The sequence below is a fragment of the Oryx dammah genome, unplaced genomic scaffold (genome assembly GCF_014754425.2).
Source record: "Oryx dammah isolate SB20612 unplaced genomic scaffold, SCBI_Odam_1.1 HiC_scaffold_16, whole genome shotgun sequence".
Lineage (NCBI taxonomy): Eukaryota > Metazoa > Chordata > Mammalia > Artiodactyla > Bovidae > Oryx > Oryx dammah.
The window spans coordinates 63,356,828-63,377,671 of NW_024070200.1; the positions used below are offsets into that span (position 1 = coordinate 63,356,828).

Consider the following 20,844-nt stretch of genomic DNA (forward strand, 5'->3'; position numbering starts at 1 on the left):
CTCCCGCCGCGCCCTCGAGCTGGAGGGTTTGGGGGGGGCGCCCGGGCGGGGCACCCCGACCCCGCAGGCCGGCGCCCGGGCCGGGGAAGCGGGCGAAAGCCACAAAAGGAAGCGGCGCCGAGGCGTCCGCACGATCCCTCCGCCCTTAGAGAAGCCCCTGCCTTCGAGCGGGAGCGGACGCGCGGGCGCGCGTGTGCGCGGGGTGTGTGAGTGCGGGGCGGCGCGGGGGCGCGGCCCGGGACGGCCTGGCGGCGCCGGGCGCCCGGGCGCCGTCTCCCCACCCCGAGTCCGGGATGGAACCCGCCTTCTCCTGGCGGCCTCTGCGGGCGACCTTCCGCGGGGGATGAGTGTGATCGCGGCCGGGGAAGGCCGGGGACCCCAGGGGGACGGTGGCGACCGAGGCTCTGGGATCTCTGCGGTCCGTTCACCCTGCCCGTCCACCTCGTGAGGCCGGGGAGGTTTTCTCCCATAAGCATCGGAGATGTAAGGAAATAGGAGCGTGCAGTTACGTTTTCAGCGAGCTTTTCACCAAATGCATTGTCTTTAGAGTTTGCCACTCACTCCCATTGTATCCAGATTCCCTGGGCGTTAAAAGGGCAGATGGCACCCCACTCCAGTATTCTTGCCTGGAGAATCCCATGGACGGAGGAGCCTGGTAGGCTACAGTCCGGGGGGTCGCAAAGAGTCAGACACGACTGATCGACTTCACTTAAGGGGGCAACTAGAATACGCACGATTTTGAAAAATGCTAACATTCAACTTCTTTTGTGGTCTGACTTAATTATCCTTGTGAATGTCCTAAAAGAATAAAAAATTAAGTTGAAAACATACAAACTTCACACTCAGTTTGTCCCTACAGGTTTGTGGGCCTGCCAAACCTCTCCCTCTGCAGGCTTCCACACCTCAGGAGCGGCCCTAGTAGGCTCAGATCAAAACCCGAGACATAAAAACCTGGGAGCTGTCTTCCCTCCCGTGTCCTCATCCCTTGAGTTCAGTTATTGGCAAGGACTGTTGAGTCGGCCTCTCAAAGGTACTGTTCAGGTCCAGCCCCTTCTCCCTCGCCAGCATCTGTTTCCTACAATTGCAGCTCTCCCCTCCCCCATTCTCTATTTGGGAGCCGGAGTATAGCCGGAGTAATTTATTGTTTAAAAAGGTAAATTAGAGTGTCAGTCCTCTACTCGGAATCCTCAATAGGTTCCTCTTGTGCTTGGCATGAAATCCCAAAGACCTCCTTCCCCTCTCATCCCCCAGTTGATCTGGCCTCTGCCATCTGTGACCCCCTGGCTCACCCCAGTCACCCTCTCCAAACCCAGCCTCATTCTCTCATCCCTCTGTGTGCTTCTTTTTAGTTACCACTGTCTGTGTTCCTACTTTATCTGTTTAATTACTCCTTTAATTCCTCCTGGAGGTCTCTTCTGCTGCTCCAGGTGTCAGAGACCCTACCGGCCTTGCTTACTGCTTTGCCTTTACTCCCAGAGCTGTCTGGGAGGCACCAAATGCATACACATAGAAAGACTGGTGAATTGACAGCCTTAGCTTGTCCGTGGCTTAGGCTCTCGAAGGACTTCTGTTCTCATCTGGGATTGAGAAGTACATATTTCTCCAACTTGTAGCTCTGTAATATTTTGATGTCCACAAATACATTAAACACGTTTCGTAGGCAAGCCAAAATTCGTCAAGGGATGCCAACAGTGCCAAAATGGTGTCTAAGAGATGTGCCAACCATCTCAACTAGGCTTTTGATTAAAAAAAGAGCTGGATGATAAGTAGGTTTCTAACATGCTTCACTTGCAAGTGTCTTCCTGCTCTTTGGCACTGACGGCCCTCTTCAAACTTCCTAAAACGACAAGTGAGTAGTGTCAGGACGTTCTTTCAGTGGCAGAAAGTTTGTAGCAAGTACCTAACAGTGTCTTCCTCACCAATGGTAAGTTTCATTAACTGTTGAAGCTCACTCCCTATGAAAAGGACCCAATACAAATATTTGTAGAAGGAATATCAGGTTTCTTTTCCCTTTTTGATGAGATTTTTTAAATTATTAAAATAGTTATTATTGCAGGACACTTCTTGAAGCCCTCTTTAGGATATATATACTATAATGAAAAGAAAACATGTAACTTGAAACCATTATTTGTTTCATTGATCTGAACCCAAAAGAAGCAGGAAGAAGCTAAGATCCGTTAGAGGGCAAATACAGGACAAAACTTGAGTTACTTCATTTTAAGACTACTACCCTAAAGTCTAAACCAAAAACCAAGTTACAATTGAAAAATTGCTCCAGTCACAAAATCCTCCATTGGTAAAATGATTTTCAAAAGGAAACTGAAAATAAAAAGGGGAACAAAATGGCTGGGCGAGGATTGGCCTAAAATATTCTCAAGACGTTTTTAACTTAAAAACATTATACGGTAGATATTTCTGATTCAGAAGAAACATCTAGCTTTTGGATTTTTGAGGTGTTGTTGGGTATAGTTGGTAGCTGATTTTGAGAGGCGCTTAAAAGCAGGTAACAGCTGGACACTTTGGTTTCTGACATTTCTGTGTGATTTGGAGCTTCTGTTTTAGAACAGAGATTCTGTTTTGCTGCTTCTCCCTGTCACCTCTCAAGTTGATTTTCCTGATCAGGTTTTGCAATTTATAAAGCTTTGATTGTCTCCTAAATTGTGTCCCTTCTTTCCTTCTTGGACTTTTCAGGCTCCCAAACTTCAAACATAGATTTCACCAGTCATGGTTTCTCTGAACCTTTTGCTGTTTAGCTCAAGAAGATACAGGCACACAGACGCCTCAGGGCAAGGTCTCTGGTTGGGGCTTTCCCAGCCCCACCTCTCCCTGCTTGTAAGAATACAGATCACCTGGGCCAGGGCCTGATTTTTCAGGCCCTAAGATGAGAGAACTCCAGTGCTCTCACAGCCTTGTTCTACAGCTTGTTCAGTGCCTACCTTCTAGAACCTGTTTACTAGGGAAACAGTGGGTTGGCCCTCGATTTTCTGAGCTTATTTTTTTTAATTTTTGGCCACGTAGCATGTGGGGTCTAAGTTCCCCAACCAGGGGTCAAACCCATGCCCCCTGCATTGGAAGCATGGAGTCTTAACTGCTGGGCTGCCAGAGAAGTCTCCTTCTGAGCTTGTTAATCAGAGGGCAGGCAGGGGATCCTGCTGGCTTCCCAGTTCTCCCGTTATTATGGTTGCAAGGAAGAACCATCTCCAGTCCTGTGAAAAGCGACTTCAGAAACTTGACCTTGGTAGAAATCTCACAGCAATGCTGAAGGTTTGCCTGGGGAGGAGGGTGCATGTCTGTTTTTAACAGACGATATTCTTAGGCATCATATATATTACCTTGTTTATTTTTTGTGTGTCGGGGGGCTTTACCATCACCCTCCATTTCAGAGTTGTCTGTCTCAGAGAACAGCTGCTAAGGACACCATGCTTTTTATGTCTGCACTATAGACTCCATGGGAATGCTGAGTGGCACACGCGCGTTTCACGTGGTCATCCCTTCCCACCGTGCAGCTCACCCCAGGTCCTGCAGAGCTGGGCCTGGGTCTTGCCCTCTGGGTGCTTCTGGTCATTTAATCAGCAGGCTGGGCCATTGTGTCAGGGACCCCAAGCTCAGTGGGAGCCCCGCATGTGAGAGCAGTGTCTTGCCTCATCACGGACTCCTTAGTCTTAGGAGATGTGTCTTAATCCAACTCAGAATTTCTCAGGGTACTTCTCAGCTGTGGATGGCTGCCCTGTGTGTTGCAGGATGTTCAGCAGTGTCCCTCCGGGCTGCTACCCGCTAAATGCCTATAAGCACTCCCATCCTGCATTGTGACAACCAAACATGCCTCCGGACATTGCCAGATACCCCAGGGGTGATGGGGACTGGTGGAACATGAGGGCTCCTTTCTGCCACCCCCCAGGACTCACTCTCACTTGGCTTCATAGCCAGTGCCTTCCAGACCCTTCTCTTTGGGACTGTTGCCTGCTTACCGCTTTGTCATTATGTGCCCAGCTCCAGGCTTCTGGAACGGTCTATTCTGGGCAAAGGGAAGCCTTGGCTCTGCTTATGTGCATCTGCCCCACCTCAACTGGAGGGTGAAAACCCCGAAGGCAGGAACTTCATTTCACTGTCTCGGTGTCGCCTTGCTGGTGACAGTGAGTGCGTGTTGATATAACAGTGATTGCGCCCTTTACAGTAGGTGTTCTGCGATTGCCTGCGGTTTCTGAACTTTTCTCAGGCAGGCAGAAGCCCAGCTGCCAGGTGTGGTGGCAGAGCTCCGTCTCTCCACTGCCCACATCTGACCCACCGTGGCTGAGAGATGGAATGTAAAGAGAAGTGTTCCAAAAATGGGGGAGGGAGATGACCAGTGCACATTGCCACTGCCTTGTAAATACAAGTGTTTGTGCAAGGGTTCGGGAAGGGACTTGATAGTTAAGAAAAGCCTTCTGACTTGATGTTTCTTCACCCCCAGGAGAAGACAGTTTTCTGCTCAGCCATGACGGCGGGTCTGTGATATGTTCCACCCTGGACTCTAAGCCATGACCTAGTCCACCCCTCGGGCAGCAGCAGCGGCAGCTGTGGCCACGGCGGAACTGACTTGGGAGAGCAGCTACCCCGAGGGTTGATGGCTGGAATGTCTCAGCTACCGCCCAGCATGTACTGGTGTGTGGGGCCAGCAGGGTCAGCTGTGTGTCCAGGACGCGCCATGGAGACCCAGGAGAACGGTACGGGCAGGGCTGGTGGCGTCCGCTTTGCATGCTGTGTGCACAAACCAGGGGTTCTCAACCAAAACACGTAAAGTGCCGGTTATTTGATGAGTTGTGCAGTTTTTCATTATAAAACATACTGTGGGAGTCTCATTTAAATTCTACACGTTGAAGATGTCATGGGACAAAATTTACGTGGACTTAAAATGTATGTGGATCTTAAGAATCAAGGCATCATTTCGTGCTGCTTAAGAGGATTTTTTGAAATGGGGATTTGGTTTTGTGTTCTCAGTATAAAGCTACTACATGTTTATTACACAAAAATTGAAAAAAGAAAAAAGAAGTAGAAAAATGTGTGAAATGATTGACCTAATTCTTACTCTCCTTCTGGATGTTTTGGGGCATTTGGGTTTCTTCTAGCTGCTGACTCAGACCTAAATCATTCCATGTTCACCTTTTTATACATGGTTTTGAGATTATTTCTTTGAGATTGATCTACAGAAGCAGGACAATTAGGTTTGAAGATTTTTAAGCCTCTTTACGTATTGCTGGGTTGTACACCAGAGATGCGTCACTTTAATCCTCAATAGTATACTATTGATATTGGTAACAATAAATATTTGTTAAACCCTAAGTATATACCAGGCACTGGTTTCAGTGCCTTAGGAAATTTAATGCTCACAGCAACTTATAAATGGTACTTTTATCCCCATTTTATGCCCAAGGAACATGAGAGAAAGAGAGATGTAGAAACTTGGTCAATGTCAACAGCTTGGAATGGGCAGAACTGCCATCTGAACCTTCCTTGACCCTCAGTCCTCAAAGTGTAGGCCATCCTGCAGGCTTTGAGAAGACCTGTATGTTTGCACCTCCGTCAAGTTAGTGATTCAGTGTAGTACTTGACTCCGCAGACATTATGTTCAGTTACTGGAGTAATTTTTCTCCATCGAAAATGCCCAACGTCTGACTAAGGTGATGTTTCTGCAAGGTTTTTTTTACACATAAATTAGATTATGAAATGAGAAAAGAATTTGCTTCTTGACATTGTCCACCACTAAATGTTCCGAGTGTTTGTGTGTGCGCGTGTGTGTGTTTTTCAGATGTTTGAATTTTTTCATTTGCTTGTTAGGAAGGCCCTGCCTTACTACCGTGAGATCAAGGTCCCCTGTCTCTGGCATGCTAGTCCTGATTGGGGTAGAGCTTCTCTCCAGGCTCCCTCAGCAGTCCCTCAGTGTCCCATCTTTTCCCCTCAGCAATCCTGAGGAATGCGGCTGGGGCAGGGACGTTGGGTCCCTTTGTGGCTCGTTGGATGGGCGACTGTGTCATCTGAGAAAGCCCCAGGAGGGACTCTGCCCCGTCCTCATCCCGGGCACAATTTGGTGGTCTGAGCGAGCGTGTCTCTACCCTGGCCCCAGAAATGCTGGGCAGAGCCTGGAACTGCCCGCCCAGCCCCCTGGAGCGGTGTCCTGCGGGGAGGAGCAGGCGTGGGAGTTCTGGAAAATTCTTGCCTCCCCGCCGCTGTGATCCTGATGTGCAGCTGGGGGTGAGAAGCACCTGGTCGGGATGATTCAGCCCAGCGCGCTGGGGCAGCTTTTCCCACAGTGTGGTGTATACTCCAGTCCCCTGAGGACCTTGGTGAGCTGTAGATTCTCATCCCCTGAGTGTGGGACACCCCTGTCTCTAACAGGCCTCTCTAACAGGCTCCCAGGCCATGCCGACGGTCCACCAACAAATTGGCAAGGCTGAGACCTTGGCTTTTCCAAGGCACACAAGGATCTAATTGGCTCACAGAGGTCCTGGGGACCTGGGACAGACAGGAACCAGCCTTGCCTCGGGGCCTGAGGTGGGTGATGTCCAGAAAGTGTTCGTGTACCCCAAGAGGCCAAAGGTTGATACTCCCAGCCCGTTTCTCTCCCTTGAGGTCTGGGTCTGAACTGTGTGCCGCTCCTAGGGCTGGTCCCCCCTCCCCAACCGCCGTGGTCCCCCCTCCCCGACCGCCGTGGTCCCCCCTCCCTGACCGCCGTGGTTCCCTCTCCACGACCGCTGTGATCTCTGGGCAGCACAGAGCAGGCTCAGAAAAGACTTCTCTTCTCAGGGCCTGGCTTGCCAGTGGAATCTCAGGGCTCCACGACGCCCCAGTCTGGATGGGCCTCGGAACATGCGCAAGGTTTGACCACCCTATTGGTAATTGTGCAGCCTGTCCTGGTGCTGTTCTCGGGCCTACACTGGGGGGGTGCCTGCAGGGGGGTACCCAGGTCTTGTGAACCCTGGTGCTGAGGGATGTCTTTATGCAGCGAACAAAACATGTAAGCCATAGAGTGGAAAAAGAGAGCAAAGTGACATGAAATACACTGGAAAATTCTGTCCTACGGCTCAGCATTGTGGAAATTATGAAGGACAAAAGCATGCCCATTCTCCAAGAGTCAAAAGGTCCCATAATGGCAGGCAGGTGAAGAACTATGTGGAGGCCCTGCCCCAGGACCCATGGGGAAGAAAAGTGCCCTGTCCTGCTGGCAACAGGCTGCTTACGTGGCTTGGCAGTCAGGCATGGGGCCCCTCCTGGTATCCTCCTCTACCACTCAGCTGACTGAGGGCAGGGACTGAGGGCTGTGACTGAGGACGCTGACTGAGGACAGTGGAGAACACTCTGCTTTCTTGCTGGGTCCGGGGGAGGACAGTGTCACCATGGGGACTTGTGTGGAAGCTGGGAATGCAGAATCCATTACCTTCGACTCTGGATAAGGAGCCACTACTAATTCCGTGCTTGCTGGAGTGATGTACACCCCCGTGCCTGTCTTGCTTAGAGCCCCAGTTCAGTTCAGTCGCTCAGTCGTGTCTGACTCTTTGTGACCCCATGAATTGCAGCACGCCAGGCCTCCCTGTCCATCACCAACTCCCGGTGTTCACTCAGACTCACGTCCATCGAGTCAGTGATGCCATCCAGCCATTTCATCCTCTGCTTAGAGCCCCACTGGTGGTTAAGTCTGTGTTTCCTCTTATTGAGTGAGAAGGTGTGAGGAGGCACTCCTGGGACTCACTCAGTGTGAGGAGGGCTCAAGAGCCTACCTGTGGGCTCATTAGGCCAGTTTTTAGTTCTGGGTTACCTCAGCTGAGTGGTTCAACGTCTCTGAACCCGGATCCAGACAGACAGAATCTCAGTCGGATATACCGTCAGCATTTATTCCTGGTCCACTAACCTATGGGAGTCCTGGGGCTCTGCTGCACCCTGTAGTCTGCAGCTCCGCTCTGCAGGCTCATCTCCTTAGAGCCCAGCAGGCTGGCGTGGTGCCTTCTTCCCTGCTGGTTGCAGAGGTGCAAGCAGTGAAAGTAGAAGCAAGCAGTGTCTCTTAAGTCTTTGGCTCAGACTGACAGGCTGTTGCCGCCACGCTCCACCCTTGGCCGAAACAAGTCACATAAAGAAGCCCAAGTGAAGAGCTGCCTCCATGACGAGGCTGCTGCCAGGCTGTGGATGCAGACAGAGGGTAAAAATTGGTGTCCGTCATTCCATCTACCACAATAGGGGGTGGTGGGCTCAATTCTTTAATAAATATATCTTATTCATATATTTATATTTATTTAAGCAGCCAGCATGGAGAAGGCAATGGCACCCCACTGCAGTACTCTTGCCTGGAAAATCCCATGGATGGAGGAGCCTGGTAGGCTGCAGACCATGGGGTTGCAAAGAGTCAGACACGACTGAGCGACTTCTTTCACTTTTCACTTTCCTGCACTGGAGAAGGAAATGGCAACCCACTCCAGTGTTCTTGCCTGGAGAATCCCAGGGATGGCGGAGCCTGGTGGGCTGCCATCTCTGGGGTCGCACAGGGTCGGACCCAACTGAAGCAACCTAGCAGCAGCAGCAAGCAGCCAGCAGGGCTTCCCTTGTGCTTCAGCTGGTAAAGAATCCACCTGCAGTGCAGGAGACCTGGGTTCAATCCCTGGGTTCGGAAGATTCCCCTGGAGAAAGGAAAGGCTACCCACTCCAGTATTCTGGCCTGGAGAATTCCATGGTCTATAGTTCATGGGGTTGCGAAGAGTCGGACAAGACTGAGCGACTTTCACAAGCATCCAGCAGAGCCCTTTTCTCCTGTGAACCTTGACAGGAAGCCCCAGCCCCCCAACAGCTAGCAGTGGGGTCGCTTCGATGGGCAGTGGTGGAGGGGTGGGAGTGGTGAATCTCACTGATAAAATTATCTTCGCCTTGAACCCAGAGCTCTGGGGGCCCTATTTTAAAACATTGCATGTTGGATTTCATTTTTGCAAACCAGAAATATGTGCACCAAGACCACAGCCTGGGAGCAGGTGACACTCAAAGAGTAGTACAGTCCTCGGGGATTATGGCTTTTACTTATCTGTAAAGCTCATGTTTTCTACAATGAGCATGTGTTCTTTTGTTCTTGTTTTGCATTACTTTTGCAGCCAGGAGAATAATATTGCAATTTACTTAAAAAATTGTTGTCTAAGTACAGAAATTTTGTGATTAGGATCCAACCTGCATACCTCCTCCATCACTGGGTACTGACTTCCAAGGTTAAATTTTGCTTTAACTGGTCTCTCTCTCATTTGCTTCTTTCTGAATTAAATGGGGCAATATTTGGCTTCAGGAATCTGCAGCTGTGCCTCTCACAGAGCTTACCCTCTTAGTTCTGTCCCTATTGGATGAGTTTTCTGCCCCCTATTCTCCCCAGGGGACTCCTGCCTCCCCAGTCCACCAACTTCACCCCAGGAAAGATCCTTGCAGACTTAATTCTCAGCACTGCCTGAGGAAAACTGTCAGAAAGAGGAGCAGTGATACTCAAGTTATTCTCAATGTTGGAATAAAATCACCCTTTAAAAATCCTTGGAAGGTAGCATGCTTTGGAAATAATCTTACCATTATAGGAAAAGATCCAAACTTTAATAAAAATTAGTTAAAAAAAAAAAAAACAACTAACTTTTTTACTTTGGGAGTTTTGGTAGTGGTCTTTTGTGTGTGTGTGTACCGGGTGTGTTTGTTGGTGCTTCTACTTGTTTTGACTTGCGCAGCCCACCTTGTGCTTGTTCAGAATGGTTAACCCTTGCAGCGCCTATGAACATACATATGGTACCAGGCGGGCTATAGGCACCTATCCTGGGTTTATGCAGCCCAGTTGTGCCCCAGAAAGGCTCGTCACAACCATATTCGCATTGTCAGCATTACCCCAGCCTTGGATACGGAAGGAACACTTGGAAAGTGTGCATGGGTCCTGAGTGCGTGAGCTGAGAGAGCAAGGGTCAGTGAGATCCCGGGCCAGGGCTGCGGCGCGAACCAGTTTGACAAACAGGTCATTAGACATTCTTCTACATCTGCCTCACACTAGTCGAAGTGGAAAAACCTGTCCTGTCAGCTGAGGTTAGGGCTCCCGGGAAGCAGAGAAGTGAGGAAACTTCCAGATAAGTCTGGCCAAGAATGCTTGGTAAGATTCTTCAGGACCATGAGGCTGGGGGCACTTGGACAGACATCACCCGAGGGAGTCTCACCCTTCTCCTCTCCGTGAGCTGCCCTGAGCTCTGCTGCCAGCTGCTGTGCACTGTCCTCCACTGGGGCCAGCATGGACAGAAGAAGGAGGAGGGAACATTCCGGAGGGCCCTCGAGTCCCAGGTTTTGACATATCTACTTCCAATGTCCTTTTCTTCTTGCTTTGAGTTTTTCAGATCTATACTGAAAATAACTTCTTAGTGGAAGAGCCAAGTAGATTTGTCTGCCTTCTAGAAATAGAAATAGCCTAAATAGGAAGTGCCTCTTGTGTGGCCGCATGCTTCCTCAGTGAGCCTCGGGAGGAAATCCTCCAAGGGGCAGATTCCTGGTTTGGGTGCCTTTCTGAGTGTAACTGCCCACGCACGCCTGGGAGCTCTTCCTGGACTCGGTGTCCTGTTCGTGCCTGCTGGGAGGACAGGGCCTTGCCAGGAAGGGATCCGGCTGTAGGAGCAGCTCTGGGCCACCAGGGAGCGGCCAGTGTCCAGTCAGGAGTCCCTCGCTGGGAGGTGAAGGGGAAGGAGGCTGAGTGGCAGCCCAGATCTCTGGAGAAGTGACAGTGGTGTCCATCTGTGTGGGAGCGGTTGACACAGCTGTGCTTCCTGCTGGCGAAGACCTGCCCTCTACAGAAGCTCTGAGTCTGATGGGGCTTTTACTATCAATCTGGATCTGAGGCTTAAATCCTCTGATTATTTGTTCAGACTATGCTTGCTTACTTCTAGCACGGGGGAGCTGACTCCCAGATATTTGTGTGGGCTGCTCTGGTGGGAAATCAGTGCTGCTGAGGCCAGTCCTGTCTCTGCTGCCTCTGGCTCCACTGCCTAGGCTGACCAGCATCCCTTAATCCTTTCCTTGAAATAACTAAGTATCTCGCCCTTGGACTCCATTTTAATCTGCGCGAATCATCCCACTGCCTTCAAGAAAGGTAGCCCACAACACATTTCCCTCGGGTGTCACCAAGCAGAACTCCTTAGTCTGTGGACTAACCATTAGGCCACGGCCGCCTGGGCCCAAGGAGAGAACAGCCTCCCACCTTCCCTGTCCCCGCTGCTGTGGGTTTCTCACAGAAACACCAAGCATCACACTCGGAGAATTGGAGAACTCAGGTTTATTATGCCAGCCAGCCCAGGGGAGTTAACACTCCAAGCTCTGAGCCCTGAACAAAGGGGTTACAGAGTTTTTATGGACAGACTGCAGTGGACAACACTAGCTGTTAATAGGCTGGTTTAAACTACGGGATTTCGCATGTGTGGGAACAGCAGTCAAGATGGGCAAGGGGGTACCTGTCCTTTGGACAGGCATGATTAAGCAGGTTTGCAGGGGCTGGGCAATTGCAAAGAGCAGGACAAAGGTGAGTGAGATAAACTCCAGTTCCTAGTATTGTAAGCCCCGCTTTCTGAGATTACATGACCTACATGATCTAGACTTTACAAGGGGCAAGCTGAGTTACAGAGGCAGGAGGAGGAGAAGGTTACATAAAATTTTAATTTTTCCTTTTCAGGTTGGCTCTCTGGGGCATCCCATCCCCCCACCCCATCCTCAGTGGGCAGAGCCTGAAGCTTACCCAGAGCATCTTCCCTGTCTCTCCAATTTTTGTTTGTGCTTTAACTTCTCTGTGTCTTGGTACTACAGCCTCTGCTTGGTCTTCAGCGTTGCTTATTTGTCCTTTGGCTCTGTCCATTATGCTCTGTAGCAAACCTATTGTGTTTTATAGATCACCTCTTTCATTTTAATTTCCCAGCTTTTCAGCCAGTTCTTTGATATGGATGCTGTGTCCCCTTGTATCTCTCTAAGATGTCAGTCATATTTATTTTGAGGGCTTGTTCTTGCTATATAACACTGTTTCTAGGTGGAAATGGGCCCCCCAGATTCTGGAAAGCTAGAGCCCGAGATCCTGCTTAGGGGAGCTCAGGCACTGACTCCCAGATGAGAGTAGTGGTTGCCAATAGCAAGTTTAATCATCAGCCAGTCCAAAGTTTGCCCACACGCCCTTATCTTGGTGACTGGGTTATTTGTATAGGTTTTCCCACTGAGCAGTAATATAAGGGGAAAGCAAGAGGTGCAGGTTCTCAGATCTGGCAAGACCCTGCCTTGCTCAACCGTTGTCACTCTCAACTGCTCACTTCCCCTTGGAGACTCTAAGGCCCAAGGGAGAGCTGTAGTGGAATATGCCTCATCCTCTCCTGCCCTGGGTAGTGGTGGGGGCGGGGGTGGCAGCCAACATGCTCCCAGGGGCATTAGGTCCTTGGCGCAATAGCAGGGAAGTTAATTTAGCTTTGCGTGTGGGGAGATGGGGTTGGGGAGGGGTCTCTTCTTGCCTATCTGCAGCTGCCTTGCTTGGAGGCGCGGTTATCAGAGTTGGGTGCTTCTCTTTTATGATGTTAATCTTCCTCAAATGTTTGTGGGTATGTGGTTGGATGTTGATCTTTGTGTCTGGGATTCCCCAAAACTGTCTGTGAAGGCCATTTTGGTTAATGCAGGCTGCAGAGAGTTGGGCAGGGAGACTGTAGCAGGTTGCCCTGGGGGTACACCTGGGTGTGTGTCTTCTGGGTGGGGGACTACACAAACCTCCCGAGTGTCAGCCACCACCTGAGATTTCACACAGCGTCTCTAGCACACAAGGGACAGGAACCTTGGCCCTGTACTGCCTGGCGCAGACTGGAGAAGGGCTCCCTGTGGGTTTTCCCTCTGCGCAGTACCCCTGCTGGTGGCTTTGGAGGCCTTACTTCCTAGATGCACTCCGTGCAGCCTTGCAGCACTCCTGACCCTTGCTCACCTCTTGCACGATGGTTTCTGGCCCTATCAGGTCTCCTTGTTCTCTGTGCTCACATGGCTTGTTGAGTTTATTATGTATAGGAGTGTGTGGCTACAGTCAGGCCTCAGCCTACTGTCTGGATATTGTCTTCCAGCCTCTCCTTGGCATTTCCCAGGTGTGCAATTTGCACAACCTAAGGAGAAACTGAGTGATGGTGTTAAAATCGTGGACTTGGCAGTTGGAAGGAGCCAGGTTCAAAGCCTGATCTTTCTGTACCCCAGTCCTCATCTATAACACAGAAATGGTTAGAATCTGTTTGCTAAGTACGCATGCTTGGTAAATCCTCAGTAAATCATATAGCCTCAGCTGGATCCTGTTTCTGTTAGTGAAAATGATGATATTATTATACTGATAAAAATGAGGAGGTCCTTAAAAATGGGGATTTTTGATTTTGGGGGCTTGAAGCTATAAAAGGCATAGAATTTAAAACTTGACAAGTCCTCATTTTCAAAATGTGTTTATCACTGAAATGTGATGACCCCAATTTAATCATCAAAATTGTTTTAATTAAAACTGTTTAAAGTTTTAGTTGAAAGTGTTTTCATTGAAGTCGAAATCTTTCCTTACCTTATCTTCAGAATGCTTTTGTTGTTGTTGTTGTTTGGCCAGATTACAAAATCTGTATGTCTCTTACTAAAGCTCAAAGTTCATGAGTATCCTAAATGTTCAGCCAAAAGCTATCTATAAAGAGTGTCTTGAACTCAGAGAAATAGTGATGGCTGAGTCAGGATTTGATGGGCAAAGGGCCACAGTAGCAGAACCCAGGCTTCTTGGCGTGTTTGTGATTTCCAAGGAGTCGTGCCATTTCTTGCTTTAATAATCAGAACAGCATTCATAAAAATAAAGGGCCATATTGTTGTTTGGGGAGGGTTGTATTAACCGAAGAAGTTGGTACTACATTGGACATTTCCATGGAGGAATGTCCATTGAGTGGACATTTCCATAGAGGAAGATAGTGAATGTGACATTCACAGAGCAACTGTGTCCAACTCAGCCACAGCCTACAAACCTAGCCGCAGAGGAGTGGGGCGCCCAGGAATGTAAACTGTTACTCAGACTGAAAATCTTCTCCAGTTTTGTCTCAGGGCAGAAGGGTGAGGCTGCAGGCATTTGCTTCTGCTAAGCATTATCTTTTAGGCAGATACATTTGTGCTGCTTGCTTTTAACTTTTCAGAGGCCACTTTGTAATCGCCCGTGGGCTTCCCTTCAAATCCACGTGTTAAATACATCAACTCATAACTCTGTGAGCTACAGAGAACCCCTTATCTCGGCTTTTTGCTTTTTTGTGTGTGCCTGCTTTGAGATTTAGAAGGCAGATGGCAGTCCCAGTTTTGACGCAAATCAGCTGGAGTCAATTTTTATTGTTTGAATTCGAGGGTGTGTATCTCTGCCTGAAGACATGCAGAGGAAAAGGCAGAGTGAATGACTTCATGTCTTTTCCCTTGCCAAGATCCTAAAACTTTAGTTGTTTGAATACAGTCATACTACTCAACAACCATAGTGACAATTTACAATTCTTTAGTTTTTACATCCTTCCAGATTGTCTTTGTATGTATACAAGCAAAACAAGTGTAGACTCATATTTTCCCTCTTTTGCACAGTGGGTAGCTGATCACACACACTGTTCTGTACCTTGCCTCTTTCTTTCACACATTTATCATCATTCTTTTGACAAATGCATAGCATCTATTGTAATGTACCTCAGTTCAGTTCAGTTCAGTCGCTCAGTCGTGTCCGACTCTTTGCGACCCCATGAATCGCAGCACGCCAGGCCTCCCTGTCCATCACCATCTCCCGGAGTTCACTCAGACTCACGTCTGTCAAGTCGGTGATGCCATCCAGCCATCTCATCCTCTGTCGTCCCCCTCTCCTCCTGCCCCCAATCCCTCCCAGCATCAGAGTCTTTTCCAATGAGTCAACTCTTCGCATGAGGTGGCCAAAGTACTGGAGCTTCAGCTTTAGCATCATTCCTTCCAAAGAAATCCCAGGGCTAATCTCCTTCAGAATGGACTGGTTGGATCTCCTTGCAGTCCAAGGGACTCTCAAGAGTCTTCTCCAACACCACAGTTCAAAAGCATCAATTCTTCAGTGCTCAACCTTCTTCACAGTCCAACTCTCACATCCATACATGACCACTGGAAAAACGATAGGCTTGACTAGACAGACCTTAGTCGGCAAAGTAATGTCTCTGCTTTTGAATATGCTATCTAGGTTGGTCATAACTTTTCTTTCAAGGAGTAAGCGTCTTTTAATTTCATGGCTGCAGTCACCATCTGCTGTGATTTTGGAGCCCCCCCAAAATAAAGTGTGACACTGTTTCCACTCTTTCCCCATCTGTTTCCCATGAAGTGGTGGGACCGGATGCCATGATCTTCCAGCAGTATTGTATTGTACCTCAGTTTATGTATTTATTTATTGTATTATACTTCAGTAAGCAGTCCCCTCTAATGGACATTTGGGCTACTAATATTTAGGTATATAACAAATAATGCTGTTGATGTCTTTTCACACATATACAAGTGTATCTACACAGTAAATTCTCAAAGTAATGGGCCAAAGAACGTGTGTGTGCGTGCGTGATGTGTCGCTTCAGTTGTGTCTGACTCTGTTCTAACCTGTGGATTGTAGCCTGCCAGGCTCCCCCATCCATGGGACTCTCCATCCATGGGATTCCCCAGGCAAGAATACTGGAGTGGGTTGCTGTGCCTTCCTCCAGGGGATCTTCCTGACCCAGGGATGGAAACTGTGTCTCTTACATCTACCTGCACCGGCTGGTGGGTTCTTTACCACTAGCACCACCTGGGAAGCCCCAACAGGCCAAAGAACATATGCTTCCAAATCACCCTCCATGGGAGGTTTTCCTGTTTGCCTCCACAGTGTATGTGCTTGCCTGTTTCCGTATAGGCCTGACTACAGTGTTATCAAATTTTTGGTTTTTCCTAATCTGCTATGTGAAAAAAAGATGTCTCAGTATAGTTTTGATATGCATTTATCTTAAGATGAGTGAGACTTAGCATGTTTTATTGTCTGTGAGAGATGGTTATATTTACTTTTTTTGAGCTCTCTCTTCATGTCTTTTCCTTATCAACCTCTAGGACCTTTTGGTCTTTCTTTATCTTTCCTAGGAGCTCTTTGCATTGACATTGTATGTAGTGGGTAACTAAATACCCTATCCAGACTCACGAGCTCCGAAGAATTGAAATGAGAACTTTGAATGTCCAAGGGGCTATCAGTAGAAAAGTTTTGCTTTTTTCTTAATTATTGAATTAATATAAATAAATGTACACTGTCTTGGGAAAGTAATGATAAATATACGGGGCCATATAAAGGAACCTTTAAGACTTAGGTTAAATAAGTCTTATTTAGATTTAATGCAGAAGGAAATGGCAACCCACTCCAGTGCTCTCTTCTGGAGAATTCCATGGACAGAAGAGCCTGGTGGGCTGCTGTCCATGGGGTCGCACAGAGTCAGACATGACTGAAGAGGCTTAGCATGCATGCATGCATTTAGGTTTAAGTAAATCTAATAAGGGCTAAATATCCAAAATGTATAAAGAATTCATAGAATTCAATATAAAAAGAAAACCTGATTTAAAACTGGGCAGAGGACCTAAACAGACATTTTTCCAAAAAGACATACAGATGGCCAACAGGCACATGAAAATATCCTCAACATCACTGATCATCAGGGAAATGCAAATCGAAACCACAATGAGATGTCACCTCACACCTGTCAGAATGGCTATCATCAAAATGTCTACAAATAATAGATACTGGCTAGGATGTGGAGGAAAATGGAACCCTGATGCACTGTTGGTGAGAGTGTAAATTGGTATAAACATTATGGAAACAGTATAGAGTTTCCTAAAAAAATTGGAAATAGAACTGCCATATGATCCAGCCATTTCACTCCTGGGTTTATATCCAAAGAAAATGAATAGATTTATTCAAAATGGATTTATATCAAAAAGAAATTTCAAATAGATATATGTACCCCAATGTTCACTGCAACATTATTTACAATGACCAATATATGAAAACAACTTAAGTGTCCATCAACAGATGAGTGGATTAAGATGAGGTATATATTATGCATATTCTTGCCTGGAGAACCCCATGAACAAAATGAAAAGGCAAAAAGAGACAACAGTTGTGGATGTGTCTCGTGGAGAAGGTAAAATCTGATACTGTAAAGAACAGTATTACATAGGAACCTGGAATGTTAGGCCCATGAATCAAGGTAAATCGGACATGGTCAAACAGGAGATGGCAAGAGTGAACATCGACATTTTAGGAATCAGTGAACTAAAATGGACAGGAATGTGTGAATTTAACTCAGATGACCATTATATCTACTACTGTGGGCAAGAATCCCTTAGAAGAAATGGAGTAGCCCTCAAAGTCAACTAAAGAGTCTGAAATGCAGTCTTTGGGTGCAACTTCAAAACTGACAGAATGATCTCAGTTCGTTTCCAAGGCAAACCATTCAACATCACAGTAATCCAAGTCTGTGCCCCAACTACTAATGCTGAAGAAGCTGGAGTTGAACAGTTCTATGAAAACCTACAAGACCTTCTAGAACTAACACACAAAAAAGATGTCCTTTTCATCATAGGAGACTGGAATGCAAAAGTAGGAAGTCAAGAGATACCTGGATTTAACAGGCAAGTTTGGCTTTGGTGTACAAAATGAAGCAGGGCAAAGGCTAACAGAGCTTTGCCAAGAGGACACACTGATCACAGCAAACACCCTCTTCCAACAACACAAGAGAAGACTCAACACATGGACATCACCAGATGGTCAACACCAAAATCAGATTGATTATATTCTTTCAGCTAAAGATGGAGAAGCTTTATACAGTCAGTAAAAACAAGACCAGGAGCTGACTGTGACTGAGACTATGACTTCTTCTAGCAAAATTCAGGCTTAAATTGAAAAAAGTAGGGAAGACCACTGGGTTTCCCTCGTGGCTCAGACAGTAGAATCCATCTGCAATTTGGGAGACCTGGGTTCAATCCTGAGGTTGGGAAAATCCCCTGGAGGAGGGTATGGCAATACACTCCAATATTCTTTTTTTTTTTTTTTAATATACTACAGATTTACATATATTTTATTTATTTATTTTTCTGTTTGGGAGATGTCTTTAGTCCATTCTGAAGGAGATCAGCCCTGGGATTTCTTTGGAGGGACTGATGCTGAAGCTGAAACTCCAATACTTTGACCACCTCATGCGAAGAGTTGACTCATTGGAAAAGACTCTGATGCTGGGAGGGATTGGGGGCAGGAGGAAAAGGGGATGACAGAGGATGAGATGGCTGGATGGCATCACTGACTTGATGGACGTGAGTCTCAGTGAACTCCGGGAGTTGGTGATGGACAGGGAGGCCTGGTGTGCTGTGATTCATGGGGTCGCAAAGCGTGGGACATCACTGAGCAACTGAACTGAATTACTTTACAATATTGTATTGGTTTTGCCATACATTGACATGAATCCACCACAGGTGTACATGTATTTCCCATCCTGAACCCCCCTCCCACCTTCCTCCCCATCCCATCCCTCAGGGTCATCCCAGTGCACCAGCCCTGAGCACCCTGCCTCATGCATCGGACCTGGACTGGTGATCTGTTTCACATATGATAATATACATGTTTCAATGCTATTCTCTCAAATCATCCCACCCTCACCTTCTCCCACAGAGTCCAAAAGACTGTTCTTACATCTGTGTCTCTTTTGCTGTCTCGTATATAGGGTCATCATTACCATCTTTCTAAATTCCACATATAAGCGTTAATATACTGTATTGGTATTTTTCTTTCTGACTTTCTTTCGCTCTGTATAAGCTCCAGTTTCATTCACCTCATTAGAACTGATTCAAATGCATTCTTTTTAATAGCTGAGTAATATTCCATTGTGTATACATACTACAGCTTTCTTATCCACTTGTCTGCCGATGGACATCTAGGTTGCTTCCATGTCCTGGCTATTGTAAACAGTGCTGCAATGAACATTGGGGTACATGTATCTCTTTCAGTTCTGGTTTCCTTGGTATGTATGCCCAGCAGTGGGATTGCTGGGCCGTATGACAGTTCTATTTCATTTTTTTAAGGAATCTCCACAGTGTTCTCCATAGTGGCTGTACTAGTTTGCATTCCCACCAACAGTGTAAGAGGGTTCCTTTTTCTCTGCACCCTCTCCAGCATTTACTGTTTGTAGACTTTTGGATAGCAGCCATTTCGACCTGTGTGAGATGGTACCTCATTGTGGTTTTGATTTGCATTTCTCTGATAATGAGTGATGTTGAGCATCTTTTCATGTGTTTGTTAGCCATCTGTATGTCTTTTTGGAGAAGTGTCTGTTTAGTTTTTTGGCCCCTTTTTTGATTGGGTCACTTATTTTTCTGGAATTGAGCTGCAGGTGTTGCTTGTATATTTTTGAGGTTAATTCTCTGTCAGTTGCTTCATTTGCTATTATTTTCTCCCATTCTGAAAGTTGTCTTTTCACCTTGCTTATAGTTTCCTTCGTTGTGCAAAAGCTTTTAAGTTTAATTAGGCCCCATTTGTTTATTTTTGTTTTTATTTCCATTACTCTGGGAGGTGGGTCATAGAGAATCCTGCTGATTTATGTCAGAGAGTGTTTTGCCTATGTTCTCCTCTAGGAGTTTTATAGTTTCTGGTCTTATATTTAGATCTTTAATCCATTTTGAGTTTATTTTTGTGTATGGTGTTAGAAAGTGTTCTAGTTTCATTCTTTTACAAGTGGTTGACCAGTTTTCCCAGCACCACTTGTTAAAGAGACTGTCTTTTCTCCATTGTACATTCTTGCCTCCTTTGTCAAAGATAAGGTGTCCATAGGTGCATGGATTTATCTCTGGGCTTTCTGTTTTGTTCCATTGATGTATGTTTCTGCTTTGTGCCAGTACCATACTGTCTTGATGACTGTTGCTTTGTAGTATAGTCTGAAGTCAGGCAGGTTGATTCCTCCAGTTCCATTCTTCTTTCTCAAGATTGCTTTGGCTATTCGAGGTTTGCATGGTATTTCCATACAAATTGTGAAATTATTTGTTCTAACTCTCTGAAAAATACCATTGGTAGCTTGATAGGGATTGCATTGAATCTATAGATTGCTTTGGGTAATATACTCATTTTCACCATATTGATTCTTCCGATCCATGAACATGGCATATTTCTGCATCTGTTTGTGTCTTCTTTCTTTCACCAGTGTTTATAGTTTTCTATATATAGGTCTTTTGTTTCTTTAGGTAGATTTATTCTTAAGTATTTTATTCTTTTCATTGCAGTGGTGAATGGAATTGTTTCCTTAATTTCTCTTTCTGTTTTCTTATTGTTAGTGTATAGGAATGCAAGGGATTTCTCTGTGTTAATTTTATATCCTGCAACTTTACTATATTCATTGATTATCTCTAGTAATTATCTGTGGTGTCTTTAGGGTTTTCTATGTAGAGGATCATGTCATCTGCAAACAGTGAGAGTTTTACTACTTCTTTTCCAATCTGGTTTCCTTTTATTTCTGTTTCTGCTCTGATTGCTGTGACCAAAACTTCCAAAATTATGTTGCATAGTAGTGGTGAGAGTGGGCACACTTGTCTTGTTCCTGACTTTAGGGGAAATGCTTTCAATTTTTTACCATTGAGGATAATGTTTACTGTGGGTTTATTATATATGGCTTTTATTATGTTGAGGTATGTTCCTTCTATGTCTGCTTTCTGGAGGTTTTTATAATAAATGGGTGTTGAATTTTGTCAAAGGCTATCTCTGCATCTATTGAGATAATCATATGGTTTTATCTTTCAGTTTGTTAATGTGGTATATCACATTGATTGATTTGTGAA

The 20,844-nt window shown here is 46.6% G+C and overlaps 1 protein-coding gene across 1 annotated transcript in view; it reads left to right on the plus strand.

The window, feature by feature from the left end:
• The first annotated feature begins 4,449 nt into the window (after positions 1 to 4,449).
• The window catches only part of LRRK1 (leucine rich repeat kinase 1), a 135,957-nt gene continuing 119,562 nt past the window's right edge, over positions 4,450 to 20,844 (plus strand). The window contains exon 1 of the mRNA XM_040257040.1: positions 4,450 to 4,703. Within this exon, the coding sequence (XP_040112974.1) occupies positions 4,604 to 4,703 (100 nt within the window). The 5' untranslated portion in view covers positions 4,450 to 4,603. The remainder of the gene's footprint in view (positions 4,704 to 20,844) is intronic.